Below are 26,422 nucleotides of genomic sequence, written 5' to 3'. Positions count from 1 at the left end.
TTTTCAATAGTTTAGGGCAATTTTGGCCCTTTTCCCTTTTACAAACCAAAACACACTTGGAATGATTCAGTGCGTCGGGCGAGCATTGTTTTTAGTCTTGGTTTCTACTCCGGCTATCACTACTAGGACTAAGCTGTCAATTCCATTCCGTTCCAGACCTTGTTCCACATTTTCTCAGCGAGCCATGGCAAACACCACGCCGTCGGCGAAGAAAGTGAGGCACGAAATGGAGATGTTCGGAGACGTTAGAGTGGACAACTACTACTGGCTCCGCGACGACTCTCGCTCTGACCCAGAGGTCCTCTCTTATCTCCACCAAGAAAACGCTTACACTGATTCTGTAATGTCTGGTGCGTCCGTATTCCTTTCTTAAATCAATTCATCATACATTTCCTTACTTCTTTTCATGACATTCGTATATTTGAATATTTTTGCTCATGGAATTGCAATGTGTATCAAACATTAGTTCCATGGAATATACCAAAGATGCCTTGAGATCAAAATAGGATTCTTTTGGTCCTACGTATTTCAAATTGGTAGGATTAAATCCTTTTTAGTTCTTTGGATAGTACCTAATTAAATTTGGATTTAAAATGCAAATCGAATTCACAGTTCATATCTTTGTTTCGTGTGTTCCTGGGAGGAATTCGATCTCGGAATACCACCAGTGTATCAAGATGTCAATCTGAGATCTTATTTCGGTTCGATACTGTTCGCAATAAATTATTTGTGATTCAAAAGTAAATTGCAACCACAATATAAATATGAAGGAACATAATTTTATTCATAAAAAGACGCGGGTACAATTCTGTTTATCCCCTTGATTCTTCTCTCTTGATTATCTCCGTGATTCGAGGGCTAGAACAGCGTGTTTCTCGAACGTAGGATGGTGCGGGCTTTCATGGATTTATTTGATTTCCATGAAGTATGTTGTGGATCTTCTTGAAGTATTTGATTATCAAGAATTATCCGGCCACTTCTTGATCTCTTTGTGAATATCCCGTGAGTTTATGGGATTTTCGAGATGATCTCCATTTTTTTAGATATTTTTTTAAAGGATTATGTAACCTTTTTATAAGAGTGACCTAGGGTTTTGGTAGAGTAGCCTCTAAGCAACACTGACAGACTCCTAGAATTTCAAGAGGTCTTGTAGTATCTTGAATTTAGGATTTAACTCGATCCATTAAGATTTCGATGGCTACAAATGCCCCCTACTTCAAGGTTTGTCGGGGTGTAGCCTTGGCGAAACTTGAAGACGAGACTTGAAGTACCCGATCATCACAATAGAAAATTTTGAAGCTTGTAGTTTCGATTTGCAGGAGGAAGAGATGAAGGGCAGAACTGGTCCCACTGGACGTGCCAGAATTTGTTGACAATAAATTATATGTGAATCAAAAATAAATTGCAACCACAATATAAATATGAAGAAACATAGTTTTATTCATAAAAAGACACGGGTAGAATTCTGTTTATCCCCTTGATTCTTCTGTCCTGGTTATCTCCGTGATTCGAGGGCTAGAACAGCGTGTTTCTCGAACGTAGGATTGTGCGGGCTTTCATGGATTTATTTGATATCCATGAAGTATGTTGTGGATCTTCTTGAAGTATTTGATTATCAAGAATTATCCGGCCACTTCTTGATCTCTTTGTGAATATCCCGTGAGTTTATGGGATTTTTGAGATAATCTCCATTTTTGAGATGCCTCTTCAAAGGGAATATGTGACTCTTTTTTAGATTGATTTAGGGGTATAGGGTAGAGTAACTTCCAAGAAACCCTAAATAGGTACTTCCTAGGATTTCAAGAGTGCTGTAGTATCTTTAATGGCTTGATCCATTTAAATTTCGATGTCTACAGATACGTCCACCTACGAGACTCACCTTTGGCTTTCGTCTCGCTCATGACCTGAAGATTGCAGGTTCGAATCGATCAGCTGTTGATCTAAGCCATATCTTTCAATGTCTCCAACTCTTCTTTCCAATCGAAACAAAGAGGCTGGCTCTAACACTCTAACCCCCAATCCCCCGATCCCAGGCCCAATATAATTCAATCCATCCTGCCGCAAGGCCTTTGGTCTCGTGATACAAGCGTGGCTTGTGATGATCGGGCTAGGGGCAACTCATGGGTCCAAACCCTGCAACAGAAAGCAATCTGATATTTAAACGAGGAGAGGGGTCGGCCCATTATCCTCCGAGTTGACACCCTAGGGTATTTCTCGGTTTTAAGGGAAAGAATATAACCCAACCCGTCGTTTGTGACCGTTGAAAATATCTGAAATTTAAAATTCACAAATTTGAAATTCCCTACCAATCCTCCATCTAGATGGACTATATAAATTTTAAACCCCTCTTAAGTCTAAATGTCTCCATCCAAGCAGACCCTTTCATTGGCGGCATTGCTATAAGTTATGCATAATCTTCACCATGTTTATGTGTAGCCCATATAGTGCTTCGAAAAGTAGAAGAGTGAGGTCAAGCTGAGTAACCTGTGATCTCTCAGCACCACAGAATATTAAAGATATCTGCATATAGCAGGTGTGATACTTTATTAACTGAGCTTGTGGGATTTCTGCCAACCTGGAAACCTTGTATCCATTCTAGTTCTTTTGCCCTTCCCAACATTTGAGTGAAGACCCTCCATAGCAGGTATGAATAAGAAAGGGGAAATTGGATCTCCTTGCCTTAGACCTTTCTGAGAGGAAAAGAACCCGACAGGACTTCTGTTGACTAGGATTAAGAATTTGATTGTTGAAATACAAAACTGAATCCACCTTATCAATCTGTCTTCAAAGCCCATCTTCTTTAGCATGCTGGTAAGAAAAGACCAGTTTAACTGATCAAATGCTTTCTTAATATCTAGTTTGCACAAAATGCCAGATTCACCACTTTTAATTTTCCAGTCCTAGACCTCATTAGCTATTAGGGATGCATCAGTGATCTGCCTGTTCTTGATGAATGCACTATTTGGCCAGAGATCAACTTCCAATGACCTTCTTTAATCTCTCAGCCAGTACCTTGGCTGTTACTTTGTACACACTACCAATTAGACAAATTGGCCTGAAATCCTTTAACTCCATTGCTCCTTTCTTTTTTGGAATAAGTGCAATAAAAGAAGCATTGCAACATCTCACCATATGTCCATGCAGATGAAAATGATTCAAGGCAGCCATAACATCTGTCTTGATGAAATCCCATGTCTTCTGGAAAAAAGCCATGGTATACCCATCAAGGCAAGGAGCTTTGTCTCGGGCACAAGATTTCAAAGAGGCAAGGACCTCTTCTTCGTCAAATGGAAGCTCTAGTTCTTCACTTTCCTTCGAAGTAAGTGTAGATAGCCCTTCAAAATTTGATGTAGGTCTCCAGGTTCCCTTTTATCATAAAGTTGCTGATGGAACTCCAAGATTTCTTGTTTGATCAACACTTTGTCTTCAATTAGTTCTTCCCCCACTTTGAGTCTGTCAATAGAGTTGTTCCTTCTGTGAGTGGTCGCAATTTTCTGGAAGTATTTAGTGTTTTTGTTCGATTCTCGCAACCATAGACTCCTGGATTTTTGTCTCCAGGATATTTCCTCTGCTAATGCAATCTGTTGCAATTCTAATTTTAGGTTGAAAGTTTTAGGCCTCTGATTTGCATCTTGGTCGAGGAGAATCAAATCCTCAAGAGCCTTGGTCCTCTTGGTATCTACCTTTCCATAAACCTCCCTATTCCATACTGTGATGTCTTTCTTTAAGAGCCTTAGTTTTTGAACCAAAATGTAATTTGGTGTACCCCTGACTGTGTATGAGAGCCACCAGTCCTCGACCATCTCCAAAAAGCCTTCAGATTGAAGCCACATATTTTCAAACTTGAAATATGAGGATGCGGCTTCCCAGTCTCGACATTCAAGTATAATAGGTGTATGATCTGAGATTACCCTAGTCCCTAGCCATTGCACTCTGCTTCACATCTTTGAACACATCACTCTATTCATTAGAGTAAAAAATCTGTCAATTCTGGTAGCTTGGTTCTCTCCTCTTGACCATGTGTAGTGCGCTCCCTGTAATGGGAGGTCAATCAATTCTAGGTTTGAGATTAGATTTGAGAAGTTCTTCATTGCCCTGGATCTCCTCGTGCAAGTGAGCCTTTCAGATTCATATCTACAAACATTAAAGTCACCTCCAATTACCCAATTATTGGACCAAAGGCCCTTGATTGATGCCAATTCAAGCGAAAGTACATTTCTTTCTGAGTTGGTATGAGGGCCATATACACCTATAATACCCATTTGAAGTCTTCTGCGAGGCTTTCAAATTTGCATGAAATTGAGTATGTTCCAGCTTAGATGTCAACACATTGCCAGATTCTTCTATCACATGATAATTGTTCCTCCTTTGCTACCGCATGCCCATGAGACCCATCTATTTCCCAATTTTGTCTAATCCATGGAATGCATCGGTCTTCAATTTTAGTTACCTATAGGAACAAAAAATCCACCCTCCATTTCCTCAAAAGGGATTCCAAAGTACTTTTTTTCTTATCATGTAGACCTGCACATTCCAACTAAGGATTTTTACCTTCATTTGGAATGAGCTTTGTGAGACCTGCCCCTGGTTTTCCTGCTACCGCTGCCCTCTTGTAGACCCCATTTCAATTTGTTGGGTTCCATTTCCCCTTTGGACTTTCCTCTTTTTAGAGCTAGAGGGTGACTCAAGTTGTAGTTGGATCTGCATTTTACTTCTTCCTTCCATCCTTAAGACAATCCCCAATATATCATGCTCAAAGCCTAATGTATTTGCATGATTTTAGCAATGTAATTTTTGTCCATTTTGAAGTATCGACCACAGAAGGTTCATCCACCAATTGCATGCGTAAGTCTTCTCTATCGTGCCTAGGTAGGGGAAGAACTTCATTGAGAGAGTAATTGGAGAGGTCGGATTCCGAATCACTGGCCATTGGGGTGTTCGAAAATTGGAGCACTTTTGGAATAGATGGAACCGAGATGGGTCTGCTTCATCATCCGCGTGGAATTGAAAGTGGAAGCATTGTCGTTTTCTTCATGAGCAATGGAAGTGGAAACCTGTATTTCAACTGAGAGAGGATCGAAGGAATTTCGTAGTTTTGGCAAAGAGGCTTTGTAAGTACATGGGTCATGTTTATAACCCGCATCATTCCAGAGAGTGTTATGTTTAGGCCCAACATGATTCTTCCTCTTTTGTGGGCCGCTAGAGTAGTAACTGTTGGCCTGGTCACTTTTTAATTCCTTTTCCTTTTCCTTTGGCCCAAGTCTATTTAAAAGTTTGGGTTCCTGTTGGAGCTGGTTTGACCGGTTCTTTAATAATTAAAGCTGGGCCCCTCACTTGCACGTTTTTGTATACTGGCACTGTGCTGCTTTTTTGGGCAAGATTCGATGGTACGAAGACAGTGTTTACCTGATTCTCTGCTGCAAAAGGTGTTGTGTAAAGACTGAAGGGTGGTCCTCCGCCAAAATCGAGATTTCAAATCTCCAACTCTGCAGGTCAAGCTCCAAAGTCGTCGGAAGTTTTATGCCGGAATTTTTGACGCAGATTCGAGCCCAGAAGAAATGATTTTTGTTTTTTGTGTCCTCATCAACCCTAATGAATCCCCCACATCTATCACTAATATTTTTGAAAATCTGTAGTGTACATGCCTGAAGAGGAGTACCAAAGATATTTACCCAAATAGATTCCGGCTTGCTACCAGTCAAGTTTGTGCCTATGGTTGGCGACCACCATGTCAGGGAGAGATGTCTTCCATTCTAGAACCAATTCCCCGCAATGGTTCGTGCAGCCTCCTTCCTTGATGGAAACTCGAAGAGGAAGCGATTGTGGTCCATAGGTGTTACTCTTAGTCCAGCCGTGATATTCCATCTATTTAGAAACTACTTGTGTATGGTGTCTATGCTAGGGTTGATGTTAAATGGATCATTGAAGGTAGCGATTAAACTTCTGCCAAGCGGGTGTGCGTTGTCCTTAGCCTTTGATGTAGGGATCAAGATCTCCGGCCAGCTTTCTATCTTTGCTGCTTCAAAATAAGACCTGAGTAATGGAACTGAGTAATGGAACTGGTGGATGTAATGTTCTTTGATTCTCGAAGTTAACGGAGGATCTTCTCAGCTATTTCGAACCAGCCACTATTTTATTTAACTTCTAGGATAATCACTGCGTTCTTTTTTTCTCCCTGCCATACCTCAACTCTTAGGAATCTGCCATAAATGTTGTAATTTTGGTAGACTCTTTAGAGAAATTGTTGTTGTGTTCTTCCCCATCTTCTGTAGAAATCCCCTCCCCCCTTTGGTGCTAGTTGAAGAATGTCACAAACCCAGCAAAGGTTGCTATCATCTATATTAATTTTGCTAGTGAATCGGTTGCTTCTTTCTATGAGCATAAACCAAGTATCCCAGTTGTTGATACGTTCAAAAGATTTTTTCCCTGAAATAAAGAAAGTTTTGTCCTCCATAATGAATAAAAAAAGTTGTCGGAATAAAGCTCACCCGAGAAAGTTTCAATGGACAGTAGAGAGAAAAGGCCCATTTCTCAAGTCAGAGAGAGAATTTTTTGCCATAAGAAATTCCTTCTGTGTTTGTCAAGTCTCTGAATATCCGTAGAAGGAATGGGGAAGAGAGACATCATATAAGTTGGGAGTGCATCTAAAATTGAATTTATAAGGGTGAGTCTACCACCAAGGTACAAATATTAAGATTTCCACCTGAATAGTTTCTTTTCACATTTTTCAATTACATGTCCACATTTCCTTAGATCTGAATTTTTTGCCCAAGGGCATTCCTAGATAAATAGGAGGCAAGGATCCTACTTCTCCCAAGATCAATGGTAATTGCTCCATGTCAAGTACATCATTGAGAGAGTATAGGAAGCTCTTTCTCCCGTTGATATGCAGTCCATACATGCCCTCAAATAGAACCAGAATGACTCTCAGAGACCTCAACTGTGTTTCTTCAGCATCACAAAAAATGAAGGTGTCATAAGCATAATGCAAATGTCTGTTACTTCAACCCATTAATCAACCTATTGACTTTTGGTGTCTTGACAATGTTATTTAGACCTCCCATAGATAAGGTGAAAAAAAAGGAGCCATAGGATCTCCCTGTCTTAAACATCTATAAGCAAACATCTATAAGCAGGAAAAAAACCTTCAGCAAATCTATTTATGAGAATGAAAAATTTGACAGTAGAAATACAATGTTCCATCCATTTGATCCATTTTTTCTCAAAGTCCATTCTTGCTAGAATCTTCAGCAAGAAATTCCAGTTGACATGGTCATACGCCTTCTCCAACTTACAAAGAATTCCTGGCTTCATCTGTTTAATTCCAGAGTCCACAACTTCATTAGCAATTAACGCAACATCCATTCTTTGTCTTCCTTTGATAAAAGCCATATGTTGAGAATCCACCAATTTATCTATCACCCTTTTGAGTCTTTCTATTAGAACTTTTGAGAATAATTTGTATACACTGCCTATTAGACTTATAGGCTAAAGTCTTTCATCTCCTTCGCTCCTGTTTTCTTAGGAATCAAAGCTATGTAAATCGCACTAAAACTTTTCTCAAAAATTCCATGTGAGTGGAAATTATAGAAAGCTTCCATAATGTCCTACTTCACCACATCCCAACATTTGATAAAGAATCCCATTGTGTAACCATGAGGACCAGGGACTTTGTACATGGCACACATCTTTAGGCATCCAAGTATCTCTTGTTCGTCAAAATTTCCTTGCAACAACTCCTTCTCTTCTTCAGTTATAGTTGGACAGTTGACACAATTACTAGCAGGTCTCCATTCTAGAGGCGAGTTCCACAATTTAAACTCACTTTGCTATTAAAATACTCCATGTTTTGCATTCAGTTTTTATTTGTTAAATAATCTATCCACCTCATTATTTGTTAATAAATGATCTCTTTGTATAATTAATTCTCATACCCATCTTCTATTGATATTAATTTGTGGAAGTAAAGACTTTAAAAGCATAGTGTGTCAAATTCTTATTTTAATATCAGAAAAAAGAGGGTGTAGGTATGTCATCATTTTCCTCAGAAGAATATCCTTTGTGAAAAATGAAAAGTATTTCTTTTTTTTTTTTCAAGTTAATTCTTGTTCGGAGTTCAACATGTTATCCCGATAGTATTTAAAGCTAAGTTGCTTCGACACGACAGTTTAGGTGCCGTGTCGGCACGACACTAGTGTAGGTGTGGGTAGAATTTGGTCAAACAATTTTGGGTACTTTGTCAACGACGGGCGGAAAAATTCGAGACGAGATACAATTTGATTTCCGAAATCAGAACCAAAACTAGGGTAAATTTGAAGAAAATAGCATACCTTATCTAGGAACTCAATCATTTGCTTATCTAAAACTTGAGAATAAAAAAAAAATCCACACTTTACAAGCTATACGTAAGTATTCTACCAAATTTCTCATAATTTAGAGATATTTTTTAAATATTTTTAATCGGATCCTCGCACCCGTGTCTGTACTAGGATTCATATCCCAAAATCTTAGAATTTACATCTCGAAGGGTCCGACCTCTAGGTCCTCACCTGTGTCGGACACCCGCACTCGTGTCCGAGCAACTTAGATTTAAAGCCTACTCGGGGTAGGGGTATTACATTCCTAGCTTGTAATGTTGATATAGTCTTGATAAGTAGATAAGGATCTTGCCAGAAGCAGCAGTATTAAAAGATAAGGGAAGACTGAAAAGTTCTAACTGAGGGTGATTTGCTGATATGTTATTGAAAAGGAGGAGGGGATGCAAATAAGTTCTGCTTCAGCTTACAATGTCACATGGCCGAGGTTATGTTTCCCTTACTCTGCTACCGATAAAAAAAAAGTGTTTCTCTTACTCTGGTCTCTAAAATTGTGAACTGCCCAGCTTCTTATCAGTGTCATTGGAATCCTTTTTTTTTGATTGTTTGAATGATTGTAATCCTTACATGTTTTGGAAAGAGCTAAAGTTTGAAGCTTGAGGAAATTCTACTGGTCTTTACTTTGTTATTTTATTTTCATTGTACACACTTTTGAAGTTCTCTGAAAGATAAATTTGCATCTAGCCATTTTTATCTAGCTGATATGCAATAATTTATAATTAAAAAGAGCATAATTCTTTTTGTTGCATACTTGCCTTCATGTCAAAACATTTTTGTGGTTGATTTGTTCTCAATGTTTCTTTATTCTTTCATCAGTTCATTCTCAATTGCTTGGGAAAGGGATTATAAACGGTTTGATCACTTTCTAGGGACCAAACAATTAGAGGATCGTATTTATACTGAGATAAGAGGAAGAATTAAAGAAGATGACATATCTGCACCATCGCGGAGAGGACCATACTACTACTACAGGAGGAACTTGGAGGGTAAGGAATATGTCCAACACTGTAGATGCTATGTGCCTACAAGTACAGCTCCAACATCTGTTTATGATACGATGCCAACTGGACCTGATGCTCCTCCAGAGCATATCATCTTGGATGAGAATGTCAAAGCTCTAGAGCACACATATTACAGCATTGGTAGTTTCAAAGTAAGAACATGTCTTTTGTGCAGATGTTTATAGCTATTCCTTGTCTCTTGTTGCTTTATAGCTTCTTATCTTATTTCATCGTAATTTTCCTCTCTTCAGGTCAGTCCAAATAACAAGTTAGTTGCATATGCAGAGGACACCAAAGGAGATGAGATATACACTGTTTATGTTATCAATGCAGAGTCAGGAATTCTGGTTGGGAAACCTCTGGTTGGTGCCATTACATCATATCTTGAATGGGCAGGTGATGAAGCCTTAGTTTACGTCACAATGGATGAGATCCTTCGACCAGACAAGGTTTTGATTTCATCTTGGACCCATAGGAAATAAGTTATTTATTCCTTCAGTAACATCCAATTCCCAACTTTTAGCTGGTATAATTTTTGATAATGATATTGTTTTTATGCTCCATGATTGTTGTTCAGTTTGGTTAAATCTCTTGAGCTAACAATGATATCTATTGTTGTCAAAATAGAAGCTAGTTATCCATCCAAAAAGGGATTCTTGTTAGAGAAAGTTGATTGAAAAGATCTAACAGAGTTGCTAAAATCATTGACAGTGTATTGTTTTTGTTTGGCTTGCTTATCTTGGTGAGATGTAAAACTTATGCTTTTTCTGTTTGCCAGAAATAACTACCTCAACCTCCATCAATGTTCTACTTGATAAATCTTTTCTGTTGGCTTTATAACCAGCTTTATGGATTCGTCTGATTGGAATTCATCTTGGTTTTGCTTATCCAGGTATTCTTTCTCCTGATTTATATTAGTTTTGACAGGTCTGGTTGCATAAATTGGGAACTAACCAGTCAGATGACTCTTGCCTTTATCATGAAAAGGACGAAACATTTTCTTTGGATCTTCAGGCATCCGAGAGCAAGAAATATTTATTTGTTGCATCCGAGAGTAAAATTACAAGATTTGTCTTTTATCTAGACACTTCAAAACCTGAAAATGGATTATTGGTATTAACACCACGTATGACTGGAATTGACACATCAGCTAGTCATCGTGGAAACCATTTCTTCATCCAGAGGAGAAGTGATGAGTGTTTTAATTCAGAATTACTTGCATGCCCTGTGGAAAATATATCAGCTACCACTGTTCTCCTTCCTCACCGTCCAAGGTAATTTTTAGAAAGATGACCAGTTTGTTGACATTTCAAAACAACTTCCAGGAATTGTTGAGTTCTAATTGTCAATTTGTATGTTTTTTCTTTTTACTTGTTCTTTCTTAGTTCTTACCATGATAATTGGATAAGCTTAGTGAGCTTAAGAGGTCTACTGAACTGTGGAAATACTGTAAATATCTTCTACTTCCTCTGTTTCAATTTATGTGTCTTAGTTTGACTCAGATGGAGTTTAAGAAAAGTAAGGAAAACTTTTAAATCTTGTGGTCTTATAGTAAAGATGTGTATAATGTACCAAAATGTCCTTTAATCTTGTGGTCTTAAATATGCCATGTGGAATGTTGGACTTAAAAGAGTTACTAAATATGGAAAGAGGAATTTTTTTTAAACAGACTAAAATCTCAAAAGAGACAATATCATCGTGTGCTTTCAGTTTGCTGGAATTCTCGAAAGGTCTTCCATCTGATATGCTCTTTTGTATTTGGTTTGATCTATAAATTCCAGGAGTGACTAGAACTTTAGTTCTTTTATGCAATTTCCACTATCTTATCAATTCTAGCATATTTTTGTGCTTGATTGGCCGCTATTACTCCTCAAGAAGTGCCAATAAGAAAACAAAGGTCTATAGTTCCTTACCCTGCATCTGCTCCCGGAAACCTGCTATGAATGCTTATTTTGCCGTCTTCTGTAGCATCACCAAAGCTCTATCCAACTTTACGTCGTTACGACCTGATGCCTAATTTAGGCACATCCCTGCCTAACCAAAGCTCCCCAAAAGTCATTTTATATCTGTTGAGCTTAGATTTCCACTAACTTAACAAACCTGGGCAAAGTCCTTTTGTAAATTTCAAACCATAGGAAATGTGCAAAGGGGTTGGAAAAGATATTCCACTTCTTCATGCTCTATTTTGCAAGTAAAAAGTATTATAGTGAAATTTCATGATTATGGATCATTAAATTTGGTTGTCGTGCAGTGTCAAGCTCCAGGACATACAACTTTTTACGGACCATCTTGCTGTTCATGAACGGGAAAATGGTCTACCCAGAATAACTGTATATCGCCTTCCTGCTGTTGGAGAGCCACTAGAAAGACTTCAAGGTGGTCGTGCTGTTGATTTTGCTGATCCTGTATACTCTGCGGATCCATTAGAATCAGAATTCGAATCCAGCGTACTCAGGTTTTCTTATAGCTCAATGAGAACCCCGCTTTCTGTATATGACTATGATATGGACACAGGGGTTTCGGTGCTGAAGAAGATTGAGACGGTGAGTTACATGAGTGATTACTGACTTGTGGTGGTAATCGAGTTGGTTTTATTATGCGTCTAATGTCTTTACTCATTATAGACTTGCCTCTTCTAAGTTTTGTTTTTGTTTATGAGCACACCTTTTACATCAAACACACTCTTACTATCTGTTAACTTGTACTCCCTCCGTTTCAATTTAAATGAACCTATTTGACTGGGCACAGAGTTTAAGAAAAAAGAGAATACTTTTGAACTTGTGGTGTAAAATGAGGCACATATATTTTGTGTGGCTATAAATCATTGCATAAAGGTAAATTGTTTCCAAATATGAAAATGGGTCATTCTTTTTGGCATGGACTAAAAAGGAAATAGGTTAACATAAATTGAATCGGAGGGAGTAGCCTTTTTTGTTTTTCTCCAATTATGTATTTCATCCACTTCTTAAATGTCCGTATTTATTTTGTATTAAATGAACCTAAATTAAAACTTCTAACATCTAACTCGTATTATCAAAGCAAGTGCTAACTATTTTCTTCCTCAATTAGTAACTTTATTTGGCATGAATTCAATTGGATATGGTGTGTTAGCTTACAATTTTGTTTTAGCTAACACCTTCTTTAAAAAAAGGGATTTGCAACCCTCAGGGGTTGGCCTGGTGGCAATTGACTTGAGCCTTGGGGTTTGCTCCCTTTCAAGGTCTCAAGTTCGAAACCCACTGGGTGCAAACAATTTCTGAGGGCCATCGGACTGGGTAAAACCTAAATTAACCGTGGTGCACTTGTGGGAAACTCCTTGCCGAGGGCCTGTGCACCCCCGGGATTAGTCGGGGCTCTAAGAGACTCGGACACCCGGTGCAATAAAAAAAAAAAAAAAAAGGGATTTGCACACGGTTGATCCCATTTAAAAGTGGTGGTAACATAGTCAACTAGAATTCATTCGTACCAGAAGAAGTGACAAGGTCACGTATTGCAACTCCAAAGGAGTGGAGGACCAAAGGAGAAAAGTTTCATGCAATCGATATTCAAGAATTCTGTGTGAACACTAAAAGATGGGACTTGGTATTGAAAGAGGGAACATGGGACTTGGTAGCTAACAAGATATTCAGTTGAATAAAACGAGTAACATTTAGTGAAATTCCAGGGGTGTTTAGAATTAAGACTTCGACCACAAGAACCGGATGACAGTGGAATGAGGTGGTGCAAAGAGATATTGAAGCAAAGAAAGAGTGGTATAGGAAGTCAACACAACAGAAATGGATAATCCTTTGAAGAGTATAAAACAGTTACTGGAGAATTTAGCCGACGAGTAGCACACACTAAGGTAAAGCGTTACAATATTTACTAACCAAAAGATAGCTTTGCTATTTTTTATAACTAAAGATTGCATTTTGATCAACTGCTCAACTCATATCATGAGGATAAATTTTAAAATCTTCAACATTTGTGACAGACATAAAACTTGGATACGCTATTAGGATAGGGTTTATCGTAAGAGATGTGATGAAAATATGAGGCTTAGAACACTTCGTGGTCTAGATGGTATCACTATAGAGGTTAGATTAGGAGTCCCTATAAGAAGTCGGAGTAGCATGGCTAACTAAGTTATTCAATCCAATACAAAAGAGTGAAGGTGTAAACAGTATCTTGGTTCCAATATATAAGAACAAAAGAGATAATCAAAGTTGAGCAAAAGAATCGTAATATTTAACATATGAGTTATCCAATGAAACGTTGGGAAAGAGGATGTACAGTCAGGCACATTACATGAGTGAAATAAATCAGTTTGGATTTATGCTGGTAGATTTATGACAAAGGTTAAAACCTCTATTAAGAAAATTTCAATGCCTTCAGAGGCTGCAGTATGGAAGTAGATTATTAGATTTTGGCTGCAATTTCAGATATTTTCAATAAAAAAGTTGGTGATGGGAGAAGAATTAGGTTTTGAACAGATTTTTGGCTGGGAGAAGATAAGGCGACGACAAATTTCCTACAGTATATAGTTAACCAAGAACAAACAGTGTAGAGTTGCAGAGTTTTTTTTCTTTTTTTTTTTTTGGGGGGGGGAGGGAGGGGAGGTGGAGATTCAATTTTAGAAGAGATTTTAATGATTGGGAAATTGATGAAATTCGTCAACTTCTACGTTCTCTGTAACCTCTGATCCTTGATGCTAGTAGGTTGGACTCTCAGATTTGGAGAGCTGAAAAGAATGGCAAGTTCATGTTTTTCTGGAGAAGCAAAAAAGTTTTTTTTTTCCTAAGAAAATTGATAGAAATCCATAAATATAGGACCTATGTTCTCCACACGATGTTTAATCATTGACTTAGATAAAACGTATGATCAAGTGTCAATGGAAGTTATTTGGTGGGTGCTTAAGAAGAAAAGTAAAATCCAAATGTCATAAAATATGTATACGAGAGAGGGGTCATAAGTGAATAGTGAGAATTTGTTCTTAGCTAATGGAACAAGAAATACATGGATCTGTATAGAAGCATTTTTGAGAGCTAGAATTTTGAGTAGTAGTATGGCAAAATATACTCATTGCAAGTTTATTCCCTATAAAAAGAATGAAAGGCGCATAAGGGTGCGGCCTAGTGGTCAATGAAGTGAGTGCAGAACCATGAAGTCTCTGGTTCAAATCTCAGTAGAAGCAAAAATACTAGGTAATTTCTTCCTATCTTCCCAAGCGTTGGTGGGCTTAGTTACCCGATACTTGTGTTGGTGGAAGATAGCCGGTACCTTGTGGAATTAGTCGTGGTGCGCGCATGCTAGTCTAGACTCCATCATAATTAAAAATAATAATAAATGTAAAGTGAGGTTAGACGAGTTGTGGTGCCTATAACTATGACTTCACAACTTAGTCTTTCTGGAGAATAGCCTGGTAAATGACGATGTCACACATAGATTCAAAATAGATAACTTAGATGGAGAAGTGTTGTAGGAGAGCTTTGCGATAGAAAATACCTAACAAAGTGAAAGTTATGTTATATAAGGTTGTTCTTAGACTTGACAATGTTGTATGGAAGTGAATGTTGGATGCCTAAGGCTTTTACCTATGTTGTGCGGACTCTCCAAAATGATGCCGTACCCGTGTTGGATCCTCCAAAATTATACTATTTTTGGAGGATCCGACACGCACCTGGCAACATTTTCAGAGAGTCCGAGCAACATAGCTTAACACATTAACAAAATAGGCATTGTAGACATGCGAATAATATGATAAATATATGCATATAATATTAGAAATGATCACATGAACAAAAGGTATAGCTACTCTAGTAAACCATGGATAAAATAAGATAAGGTTGTTTGAGATGGTTTGAGTATATACTATGTTGACATCAAATTCACTGGTGCATCGAGGTGACATGGATGGGTTTTTTTTTCTCTAAAAGGGAACGAGGTACATATTTTTCACATGGACAAAAGTTTTCTCGAAAGAGTTGCTATCTCTCGGAATTCATGAGGATTTAGAAGAACATAATACGAAAAGCAAAGTGTTCATATGGCTGATAAGTGTATCAAAGGCTGAAAAGCACGAAAAAGGTCTAAGGTCCATTGAGCCTTTAAGCATAAAGCGTGGGCTTTAATAAAGAAAGACACAAATTGTAAAAAAAATACAAATATGTATGTGTAGTCCAAATAAGCATGAATAACAAATATATGAAACAAATAAATTGAAAAAGAATTATGATAAAGTAAAATATCACTTGTTTAGTGGCGCCTCTTTAGGATTACGCTCATTGGTAAGGAAAAATATGCCTTAGAGCCTTGATGATGACAGTGAAGCGCCCGTTAAGAGAAGCGAAATGCTCAACATATTTTGCACCTCGTTTCAAGGCTTAAGCGCGCTTAAAGTGCGCCTTTGACAACACTGGTGATACCAATTTGTTAATGTTATGGTTAAGTTGTTATAACTACAGAAGAGTCAATATTTGCGAGACTTGTAGTTAATGTAGGGATAAGTGAGAGAATTAGAGAATTATTAGTTTAGAGAATCCCTAATTTCTTTGGACAGGTAAATATTTAGTATTTTAATAAAATGAGCACGACAAGAACGGTGGATTTAGTAATCCATATAGCTAACCTCAAATAGTTTAAGATTGAGGTATAATTGATTGATATGGTGTTATAGTTGTGGCAGTCTTGGGGTTAAAGATCTAAGAGTGTTATATAAAGCCTTACTGGATAAATGATTATAGAGATTTGTGACTGAGGAACATGCTTTTTGGAGGGAGGTGAGAGTGGATAAAAGGGGTTGGAGGACAAACATATCACTTTGCCTTATGAATGCAGTTTGTGGAGAAATATTATGAAGGGAGGGGAAGAGTTTAGTGCAAATGTGTCATTCCAGGTTGGTGATGGGAGGATGGTTAGTTTTTGAAGCCACATGTGGTGTGGGGATTTTCTTTTCCAATCATTTACAGAACTACATGCCAGGTGGAGATTATAGTCCAGTGAGTCCGAAGATTACTAGATGGAGAAGTGTTTTGGGATTTGAAATTTAGGAGGAACTTTCAGGATTGGGAGGTAGCAGAATTTGAAATCCTAAATGATTTGCTTCACAAACAAAGTATGCAATAGGATAGTCTCGATTATGGAGGTGGGGGTAGGGAATAATGAGGTGTTCTCTGTTAAATCCTATTATGAAAGAATAGGGAGGAGGTGGATTTTCTGTACAAGTCAATTTGGATCCCGAAGGTACGAAGCAAGGTGTGTTTTTTCACTTGGTTAGTGTATAGAGGAGTGATCTTGATGGCTGCAAATCTGAGGGAGAGAAGGTAACTGATATTAGTTGGTGCTTTATGTGCAAGGGTTTGGGAGAAGATGTCGACCATCCTCAGTCATTGGCATTAGGGGTGGTCGTTCAATACTTCGGTACAGTATTAGGAACTACGGTTCGGTACTTCGGTATTCGGTAAATGAATTGTGCATATCAAATACCGTACCAAAGTATTTCAGTACGGTTCGGTATTTCTTGTTTGGTTCGGTACAGTTCGATACGGTTCGGTATTTCATGTTTGATCCAAAAAATTGCTCTAATGCCCTCATCAAAATGAGTTAAGAGTAAAATGCGACAAAAGAAACCCTTATATGGTTTCAGATAAGCAAAGGCCCTGTGCATCAAATTGAAAGATTGCATCACAAAAGTGATATTACCTTCGCCTCAATTTATGTGGCAGTTTTTGACTCAACACATAGTTTAAGAAAGAAAGGAAGAGTTTTGAAACTTGTGCTCTAAAGCAAATCATAAATATACATGTGGCTATAATTATCTCATTAAGAGTAAAGTAGGAATTTCAAAATTAAAATGTTTCTTAATAAAGAAGTATGACATTCTTTTTGAGACAAACTAAAAAGGAAAGTATGATACATAAATTGGGACATAGGGAGTAGTACTTTTTCAGAAATCATCTTGCCTTGGAAATTGTTACTTTTTTTAATATGTAGAAATAGATACAAATGTATACTCTGTGTTCTCACTCCGATTTTATGTCATAAAAGTTTTTGAAATTTTTACTCTTTTAGCTTATTTTTGGTTGCTTGCTGATGTGATGAGAAGTATTTGCATGCATATTACATGCTTCTGATGTTCAGAACATTTTGATCATCTTTAAAAATAGAACTTTTTGGTCATCTCTTTGAAATATCTTACTTGAAATATGAGAGATATAGCATTATGTAAACTCTTTTGGTAATTTGCGTTTTTTGGAACTTTTTCACTTTTTGTGATCATCAACTAATGGTTATTGAAATTTGGTCATTAGTTGTAATGGTTCGTTTCACTCTCTTATTTAGGTACTGGGAGGCTTTGATGCATCAAATTATGTAACTGAGAGGCAATGGGCTACTGCTTCAGATGGCATACAGATACCTATATCAATAATCTATCGAAAAAATCTTGTAAAGCTTGATGGCTCAGATCCATTGCTTCTTTATGGTTATGGATCTTACGAGGTGATTAATTTCTAACACCGTTAAATAATGTTACGATATGGATCGGGATTAAGAAATTTTCCATTTTCATCCATTAAAGAATATTCAATATATTATTGTGTAACTAAAGGTGGAGTACTACTGTGCGTTTTTCCTTTTTTCTTCAGTTTCTTGTTTATTTGAATGAAGAAAGTCAATATTTCTTTGTCGTGTTAGGGTAACTGCACTTAGTAGTGTTTTATATTTTCTGAACATTGGCTTTTATGGAATTTCGCCGATCTTAGATGGAGAAGTTGTGTATCATATTACTTTTTGTACTGATGAGCATTGTATAAATGGAGCAAAAGTTTGCGCAGGCTATTCTTTGCAGAAAAATATTTCAGGTAAAAAATGCAATGTTGTTATATGGAAAGATTGATAATACAACGCACGCATGAATTTAGGAGTCAAAATGTCAAATTGTTAAAGAATGGCTTGATTATGTAGCCTATGGGTATTCACGTGTGGTTTTAATGTGAAGTCTTTGTTGTACTATCGAACAAAAACTTTTGTTTTTTTCCTTCTTTAAAAGAGAGTACAAGAACAGCAGACATATCGTCGTCGGTATAAATGAAAGTTCACCAACAATTCATGGCTTTCTAATTGAATTGATGTAAATTCTGCTGTTTGTCAAATATGGAATTCGAGTTCCTGAAGATTTGTTCTTTCTTGTATTTTCTGCAAGGTTATAGCCCTTAATTTGCTGTTTAATACTTTTAGCTTGACCATTCTTTGCTGACGCTGCAAATGTCATATTCCTAACAGATATGTATTGATCCCACTTTCAAGGCGTCACGGTTGTCTTTGTTAGACAGGGGTTTCATTTATGCTATTGCTCACATTCGTGGAGGTGGTGAAATGGGGAGGCAATGGTATGAAAATGGGAAACTGTTAAAAAAGAAAAATACCTTCACAGATTTCATTGCGTGTGCGGAGTATTTAATAGACAAGAAGTACTGTTCCAAGGAAAAACTTTGTATCAATGGAAGAAGTGCAGGTGGATTGCTGATCGGTGCTGTTGTTAACATGCGGCCTGATTTGTTTAAAGTCGCTGTTGCTGGGGTTCCTTTTGTAGATGTTGTAACTACAATGCTTGATCCAACTATTCCATTAACAACTTCAGAGTGGGAGGTTAGATCTCTCCTCAAAAATCTGTTTGTCTAATTTATTGAAAAATATTAAGTGGCAGGGCGTTCATTGGTGTGGATTCTCCATCTGAGAGTGCACTTTGGTGGTGGCATTGGGACTTATGTTTCATGTTTTCCCAGTGGCGAAACTGTTAACTGTAGTAGTAAATTTTTACAATAACATGGACCCAAATGTGTTTAAGGTGTGTTTGAGGAGTTGTGAGATCCAAATGTGTTTAAGGTGTGTTGGAGGAGTTGGGAGAATTGAATTATGATGCCTTGGCTCTAATTAACATTTGAAACACTTGGAAGATTGATTATCTTGAAGTTTGTGATTGACATTTAATCTCTTAATTTGCCTCAGGAATGGGGTGATCCACGTAAGGAAGAATTCTATTCCTATATAAAGTCATATTCCCCTGTTGATAATGTAAGTAATATATACTCCCTCCCAAAAGAATACTTTAAGTTTCGTGCATTGAGCAAGTCAATCAGGAAACTACACTTTAGTTTCGTATGTTGTCAACTCAACTTGTCTTTGGCTTTTTCTTTTGTCCTTTTTATTCTCACAGGTCAAAGCACAGAACTATCCGGACATTCTCATTACAGCTGGTTTGAATGGTAAGTGCAAAGAAAGCCCGCGCAGCAGTTCACAGTTTTGAAGCTATATGATAGAAAAGGGAAAAGTGTTTGGGAATGGGGTAGAAGGCTTTAGTGATGTTCATTTCCTCTATCGTGCTTTTGAATTGCGGATGGAGTTGGCTCCACTAAAAGTTGTTAGACAGTGATGTTACATGGAATGTTGGACCTCTAAGGCCGAATGTATATACAATATGAGCTGTGTAGAAATTTGAGACTCAACATATCTGCACAGCGAGTATCATAGGAATGCCGCTAGGATGGATATGCGATCATACAAGATCATAAAATAATAGAGATGAACACATCTAATAGAAGGTCTAAGGAAGTACGTATAGGATATAAAATAATAGGTTGCATGAGATGGTTTTGTTATGTCCTATGTGGACATCTGAATGTGTCAGTCATTTGTTGTGTGTGTGACACTGATAATTAGTAGTATTAAAAGTCAATGAGGTAATCGTAAAATCATATGAGGGGCATCGTTTACAATTTTTTAGTAACAATCCACGAGGAACTCAGGGAAGAATGGAGTACGTGAAAGCAAAGTATCCATAGGTAATACCAACTAATTGGGATTAAGGTTGGTTTGTCGTTGGTACACCTACATAGATTCAGTGTATGTCAGGTGTCTATAGGTGTAGATTTTTATGTCAGTGTAAGGAGAAGAATGAGATATAGAGAATTCCTAGTTCTAAAGAGCTCTAATTTGTCTTAAAGGACAAGTTATCGAGTATTGGAACAAAACTTCCCAAATGGACCATAATGGATATAGTTGAATCATAAGCTGAAGCAAACTAGCTTGCAATTGATGCACAGTAGTAGTTGGCTTTTGCTTCAGAAACTGACTGCCTTCAAAGCTGGTTGTCAAAACTGTCTGGCTTCTGGAGTTAAATCCTTAAGCAAATTATGGCTCATAATTTTGACTCCTCATCTTTCTGATGATGAACAATGGGACACTTTTAGTTATATTAGAAAACCCGTATTTATCGAGTTACATCTTGAGATTACTCCTATATGAGTTTCTTCTCACTTAATGCTAGTATACTTTAATATGCTATCTTATTATTGTCTATCCATAGGAGGAAAAGATTAAGAAAAAAAGTCTCGGCAAATATCAACTTCCAATGTCTCACAATAGGAGAAGTCATAGCATTTATGCTGACACTTAGCTAATATCTCACTAACTCTCAGCAAAAAGATTAGAACACTGTCAACATTTAGGTCATCATAGCATTAATCTGACACTTAGCCAATATTTATTATTTCATTTTTATAATCCAGCAGCAAATTGGTTGCTTATCTTTTACAGTTTTTAGATCCGGAACATGTAAATTAACTCAATAGGAAAAGTGCGAAATCAGGTTAGAGATTTATATCTTATTTTTATGATACACTAATAAGATTCACTTTTCAAAAAACATTCATACATTCAAGTTCATTTAATTAAAATGATCTCATGTTTGTGATCCAGCGTAAGTTTCTTATAGTCCATAAGTATGTACTTGTCTTTTATAGGGAGTAAGGAAGCTTGGCTATAAATATGGATGCAATCAGAAATGGATCAGATCAGACTGATATATTGGCTTATATCTACCATAACAAAAACTTTGTGGAATAACCATGAAATAAAGGATTAATCTTCAGTCACTTCTGTAGATATTTCTACTTTTGATTTAATGTGAGGTCTGAAATTGTGACAGATCCACGTGTTATGTACTCTGAGCCAGCGAAGTTTGTAGCCAAGTTGAGAGATATGAAGACGGATGATAATTTACTCTTGCTCAAATGTGAAATGGGTGCAGGACATTTTTCAAAATCTGGAAGGTATGATTTTTTAACTAGCTTTATGACCGGAATCTTTTCTATTAGTTATTTTTGCCCTAGATTTATGACTGGATTTTCCTTCCAGTGGGACTTACATTCTTTGTTCGGGCCTTTTGTTTAGTTAGTGTAGAGTCTCCGATGCGTGTATGATACCGGAATGACAGAAAACCCAGGAGATCGTTTCGGGTCTTAAGCAAACATCTCTTTTTAGAGATAATTTTACTCCATCCTAAAAATATAAATATGATATCTCTAACCAAATGTGAGACGTGATAGCAGCAAAGATTTAATAATGGAAAAAGAGATAGAAAATACACCGATATTATTGATAATAGAGACACAAAAGTATCTCGTATCTCACAGAACAATCAGTCTGCATATAAAGGATAATTACCACACACCTACACACATTACTAGATCTATTATTTGTATAATAGGCTGACCATAACTACTCCATAACCAAGTTAAGATAAAGATAGATAAAAGATAGATAACTTCTAGTAATCATAACAAACTGCTAAACATATAGCTTCTTCTAATAACCGTAGGGAACTACTTAATCCTCCATGTTTGAAAGCTCCAGGAATTTGAGAAGAAGTAGATCATTATCTTATACTATATTTCTTTGCTTCTTCCTCCTTGAATAAGTATGGAATATATCTGGTGTGAGAAATAATACAAGAGAAAAATATTATTGATGTATTAACAATGATACAATGAGCCTTATATATAATACATATTCTACTCTTACTACATATGGTGCTAGGATTATTTACACATAACTATTTCACACTCCAAGCCGATGCATAAAAATCATATGTACCGAGTTTGTTACATATGTAACTAATGCGAGGACCAGTGAGGGACTTGGTGAAAATATCTGCAAGCTGACCATTCGACTTCACAAACTTTGTAGCAATATCTCCTGAGAGTATCTTTTCTTTGACGAAGTGACAGTCAATCTCAATGTGTTTAGTTCTCTCATGGAACACCAGATTTGATACAATATGAAGGACAACTTGATTATCACACACAAGTTTCATCTGACTGATTTCACCAAATTTCAACTCCTTGAGCAACTGTTCGATCCAAACTATCCACATCTTACCATAGCCATTGCTCGATATTCTGCTTCTGCACTAGACCGAGCAACCATATTCCGTTTCCTGCTCTTCTGCGACACGAAATTACCTCCTACTAAAACACAATATCCAGACGTAGAATGTCTATCAGAAGGTGATCCTGCCCAATCAGCATCTGAGTACCTAACGATTTGCTCATGGCCTCGATCCTCAAATAATAACCCTTTGTCGGGAGCTGGCTTTATATACCGAAGAATATGGACGACTGCATCCCAATGACTATCAGAGGGAGAATCCATAAACCGACTTACAACACTCACAGGAAAGGAAATGTTTGGTCTAGTCACTGTGAGGTAATTTAATTTACCAACCAACCGCCTATATCTTGCAGGATTGCTAAGCGGCTCCCCCTGTGTAGAAGTTCAGAATTCAGATCCATTGGAGCGTCAATATGTTTACAACCTGTTATTCCTGTCTCCTAAAAAATGTCTAAGGCATACTTCTACTGTGAGATCACAATATATGAGCTAAACTGGGCGACCTCAATACCAGAAAATATTTTAAAATACCCAGATCCTTAGTCTGAAAGTGTTGAAAGAGATGTTGCTTCAACCTGGTAATACCATCATGATCATTGCCGGTAATAATAATATCATCAACATAAACCACCCAATAAATACTAAGATTTGAAGCAGAATGCTAATAAAATACAGAGTGATCAGCTTCACTATGAGTCATGCCAAATTTCTGGATTACTGTGTTGAAATTACAAAACCACGCTCGAGAAGACTGCTTTAGACCATAAAGTGACCGGCGCAAGCGGCATACAAGGCCAATAGATTCCCCCTGAGCAACAAAACTAGGTGATTGCTCTATATAAACTTCATCCTAAGATCACTGTGAAGAAAAACATTTTTAATGTCCAACTGATAGAGAGGCCATGCCGAACAATAGCGATGGATAGAAAAAGGCGGAATGATGCTATTTTAGCCACATTAGAGAAAGTATCACTATAATCGAGCCCAAATATCTGAGTATATTCTTTGGCAACAAGACGGCTCTTAAGTCGATCAACCTGGTCATCCGGACCAACTTCGATTGTATAAACTTAAGGACAACCAACCGTAAATTTACCTGAAGGAAGAGGAGCAAGCTCCCAAGTGCTACTCGTATGTAAAGTAGACACCTCGTCAATCATAGCCTGTTGCCATCCTGGATGAGACAATGCTTTATCTGTAGACTTAGAGATGGAAAAAGATGACAAAGAAGATACAAAGCATAATAGGATGATGACAGATGGTGACAACTTAAACTGACATAATGGGGACTAGGATTAAGTGTGTTCCGTATACCTTTCCGAAGTTCAATCGATGAACTAGGAGGAGGTAAGTCTGCAGTAGGAGAAGGATTAGGTGCAGGACGTGAATCAGTTGGGCCTGATGCCGTACACGGACGGCGAGATTAAGTCAAAAGTGTTGTTCCTGTGGCTGGGATCTACGAGGAGCAACACTAGATTCCACAATAGTCGGTATGGGTAAGACTTCTATGGGGAAGATGTAGGTGTTATAGTAAACTCCTTAAGAGTCGGTATAGGTAAGACCTCTGATGTATCAAGATGATCAAAAGAGGGAAAGTAAGGCCGAGACTCAATAAATGTTACATCAGCTGACACAAGGTATCGAAGATGAAACATGGAAGGAAACACTATAGATGCCGAAAAAAAATTTGGAAGTGATCGAAATAAAAAGAATTGAAAGTGATCGGAATAATCAACTTCTCTGCTTTCAGAATCCAACCTCGAGGATCACCTCTCTCATACTTCGAAAATTCCATTTTTGTCTGCAAATGACGGGGGGTTTCTCGATGCCACCAAGTGATGTCAACCTCGCTTTCCCTTTATTGTTGTGATCTCCACTGTTATCCCCTGTACCATGCTGGTTCAGACTGTTTTGTGCCTTTAAGACAGCCACAGCAGCGGCCAAAGCATCTATGGCCTCCAATTTCGTTGCTATAGTCGTCAATTGTTGGGTGATCGGATCAATAGTCAGAATGATGAGTTCGCTGTGGGAGCGTTGGTCCGTGGTGTATTCACCATGGAAGATCTTACTGCTCTGATACCAATGAATGATAGGAGCAGAGATTTTTATAATGGAAACAGAAAAAGAAAATACACTGATATTATTAATAATAGAGAGACACAAACATCTCATATTTTACAGAATAATCTGTCTGTATATAAAGGATAATAATTACCATATACCTACACATTACAAGATCTATTATTTATATAATAGGCTGACCATAATTATTCCATAACCAAGTTAGGATAAAGATAGATATCTTGTACTAACCTTAATAAATTGCTAACAGATAACTTCTAATAACCGTAGGAAACTGCTTAATCCTCCATGTTTGGAAGCTCCAAGAATTTGAGAAGAAGCACATCATATCTTCTCCTATGTATCTTTGCTTCTTCCTCTTTGAATATGTATGGAAGATACATGGCTTATCAAGATTCTGAAGTATATTTCTGCTTTCTGGAATTAAGATCATAGTCTCTTACTAATGCTATTAAAAGCCATCTATTTGACACATAAAGCAATGAAGCATAAGTGAGGGGTCCTCGCTCCACACTGGTGAAGCGAAGCAACTTCAAAGAAAACGTGCTCTTCGTATACTAGGGCCGAAACCGATGTCTTTTTCTTTTCCATGTGACTTTAAAAGGTTAAAGAATATATAAGAGGAAAAAAGGCCTTTTCCTATCTAAGGACTTGGACTCCCTTCTTTAGATAATGCTTCGGTGTTCTCTTTTTTTGATGAAGGAATGAAATTTTATTGATATGCATCCAGTGCATGCAAAGAAGTACATCTCATCACAAGTACAATTCAGGCAAAAAATTGGGCCCCTTTACATGTTCCTTGCCATTGCTAACCAAAATACAGCGAGCCTACCAAATCCAGAATGTATACAACATTATCTACAATGTTCTGTTTATACCAACAAAAAAGATTCACTAAATATCTAGCTTTTAGGACGGACGAAGTCATTGAAATTCCTTCAAAGTTTTTCGCGTTTTATAAGTAAGAAAATTTCTAATTCTTAACTGTCTGTTATTTTGGCATCATGACAATTTGAAAATTTGTAAATGGTCCGATGGAAAATGGAGAATGTACAAAGTTGAGTGAGATATTCATAAATAGCTTCTCCATGTCATTCATATTTTCATTTGCTCAAGTTTCCTGCCGAACTCTCTGTGTTTAAGGCACAAAATGGAGTAACAGGAATTTGATTCTTGAAATTTGATTGCGCGAATCCGGTTTCACGATATAGTTCATAATCATTGCATGTGGTTTTCGTATTTTCATTCCACTTTCAAACTAAAATCTATGGAGTTCCATTCTCTATTAGCAATTGTCCCGCTAGAAAATTTTTCAAAAAAGGAGAAACATAGAGAAAGTCATACATCTAATTTTGTCACAGTTTTAACCTTACTTCCTTGTCTGGTGCAGATTTGAGAAGCTCCAGGAGGATGCCTTTACGTACACTTTCATACTCAATGCTTTGAACATGCTCGGTTCTGATCAGCAATGATGAATCGTGTGGTTGATATCCTCCGATTTTTTAAACAATTCTTAAAATTAATCCTTTCTTTTTGGATTAGTTTTGGTTCAAAATTTGATGGTTAGTCCTCTTTATTTTGACTTTGATTGACTTCTACTCTTTCCAGAACTGGTGGCGGTCCACATTATGTTGACTTTCTTTTTTTCTGATTGCTGCCTTGTTTTGTTTTCTGAAGGACACTTGTGGTTCCTGTTGGCATTTGTGGTAGTATGGATCTTCTTTCTTTCTAGAGGAGTTATCTTTAGTTCAGTTA

At 37.3% G+C, this 26,422-nt stretch overlaps 1 protein-coding gene across 1 annotated transcript; it reads left to right on the top strand.

Moving 5' to 3' along the window:
- Positions 1-26,422, top strand: LOC109244172 (protease 2). Its single transcript, XM_019411217.1, has 11 exons — positions 1-350; positions 9,245-9,528; positions 9,628-9,825; positions 10,304-10,650; positions 11,628-11,919; positions 17,696-17,854; positions 18,638-19,003; positions 19,364-19,429; positions 19,572-19,620; positions 21,342-21,465; positions 26,058-26,422. The coding sequence occupies exons 1-11, from the start codon at positions 62-64 to the stop codon at positions 26,137-26,139; spliced, it is 2,256 nt and encodes a 751-aa protein (XP_019266762.1). The 5' UTR covers positions 1-61; the 3' UTR covers positions 26,140-26,422.

Source organism: Nicotiana attenuata, unplaced genomic scaffold (assembly GCF_001879085.1).
Source record: "Nicotiana attenuata strain UT unplaced genomic scaffold, NIATTr2, whole genome shotgun sequence".
NCBI classification, from domain to species: Eukaryota; Viridiplantae; Streptophyta; class Magnoliopsida; order Solanales; family Solanaceae; genus Nicotiana; species Nicotiana attenuata.
The sequence above is the reverse complement of the archived record's forward strand: the minus strand, read 5'-3'. Positions and strand labels throughout refer to the sequence as shown.

Excerpts from the sequence above, each read along its gene's own strand:
- LOC109244172 (XM_019411217.1), top strand. The coding sequence starts at position 62 with ATGATTCAGTGCGTCGGGCGAGCATTGTTTTTAGTCTTGGTTTCTACT. Across the intron at positions 19,004-19,363 it reads TAACAACTTCAGAGTGGGAG|GAATGGGGTGATCCACGTAA; the intron begins GTTAGATCTCTC and ends AATTTGCCTCAG. Across the intron at positions 19,430-19,571 it reads CATATTCCCCTGTTGATAAT|GTCAAAGCACAGAACTATCC; the intron begins GTAAGTAATATA and ends TTATTCTCACAG.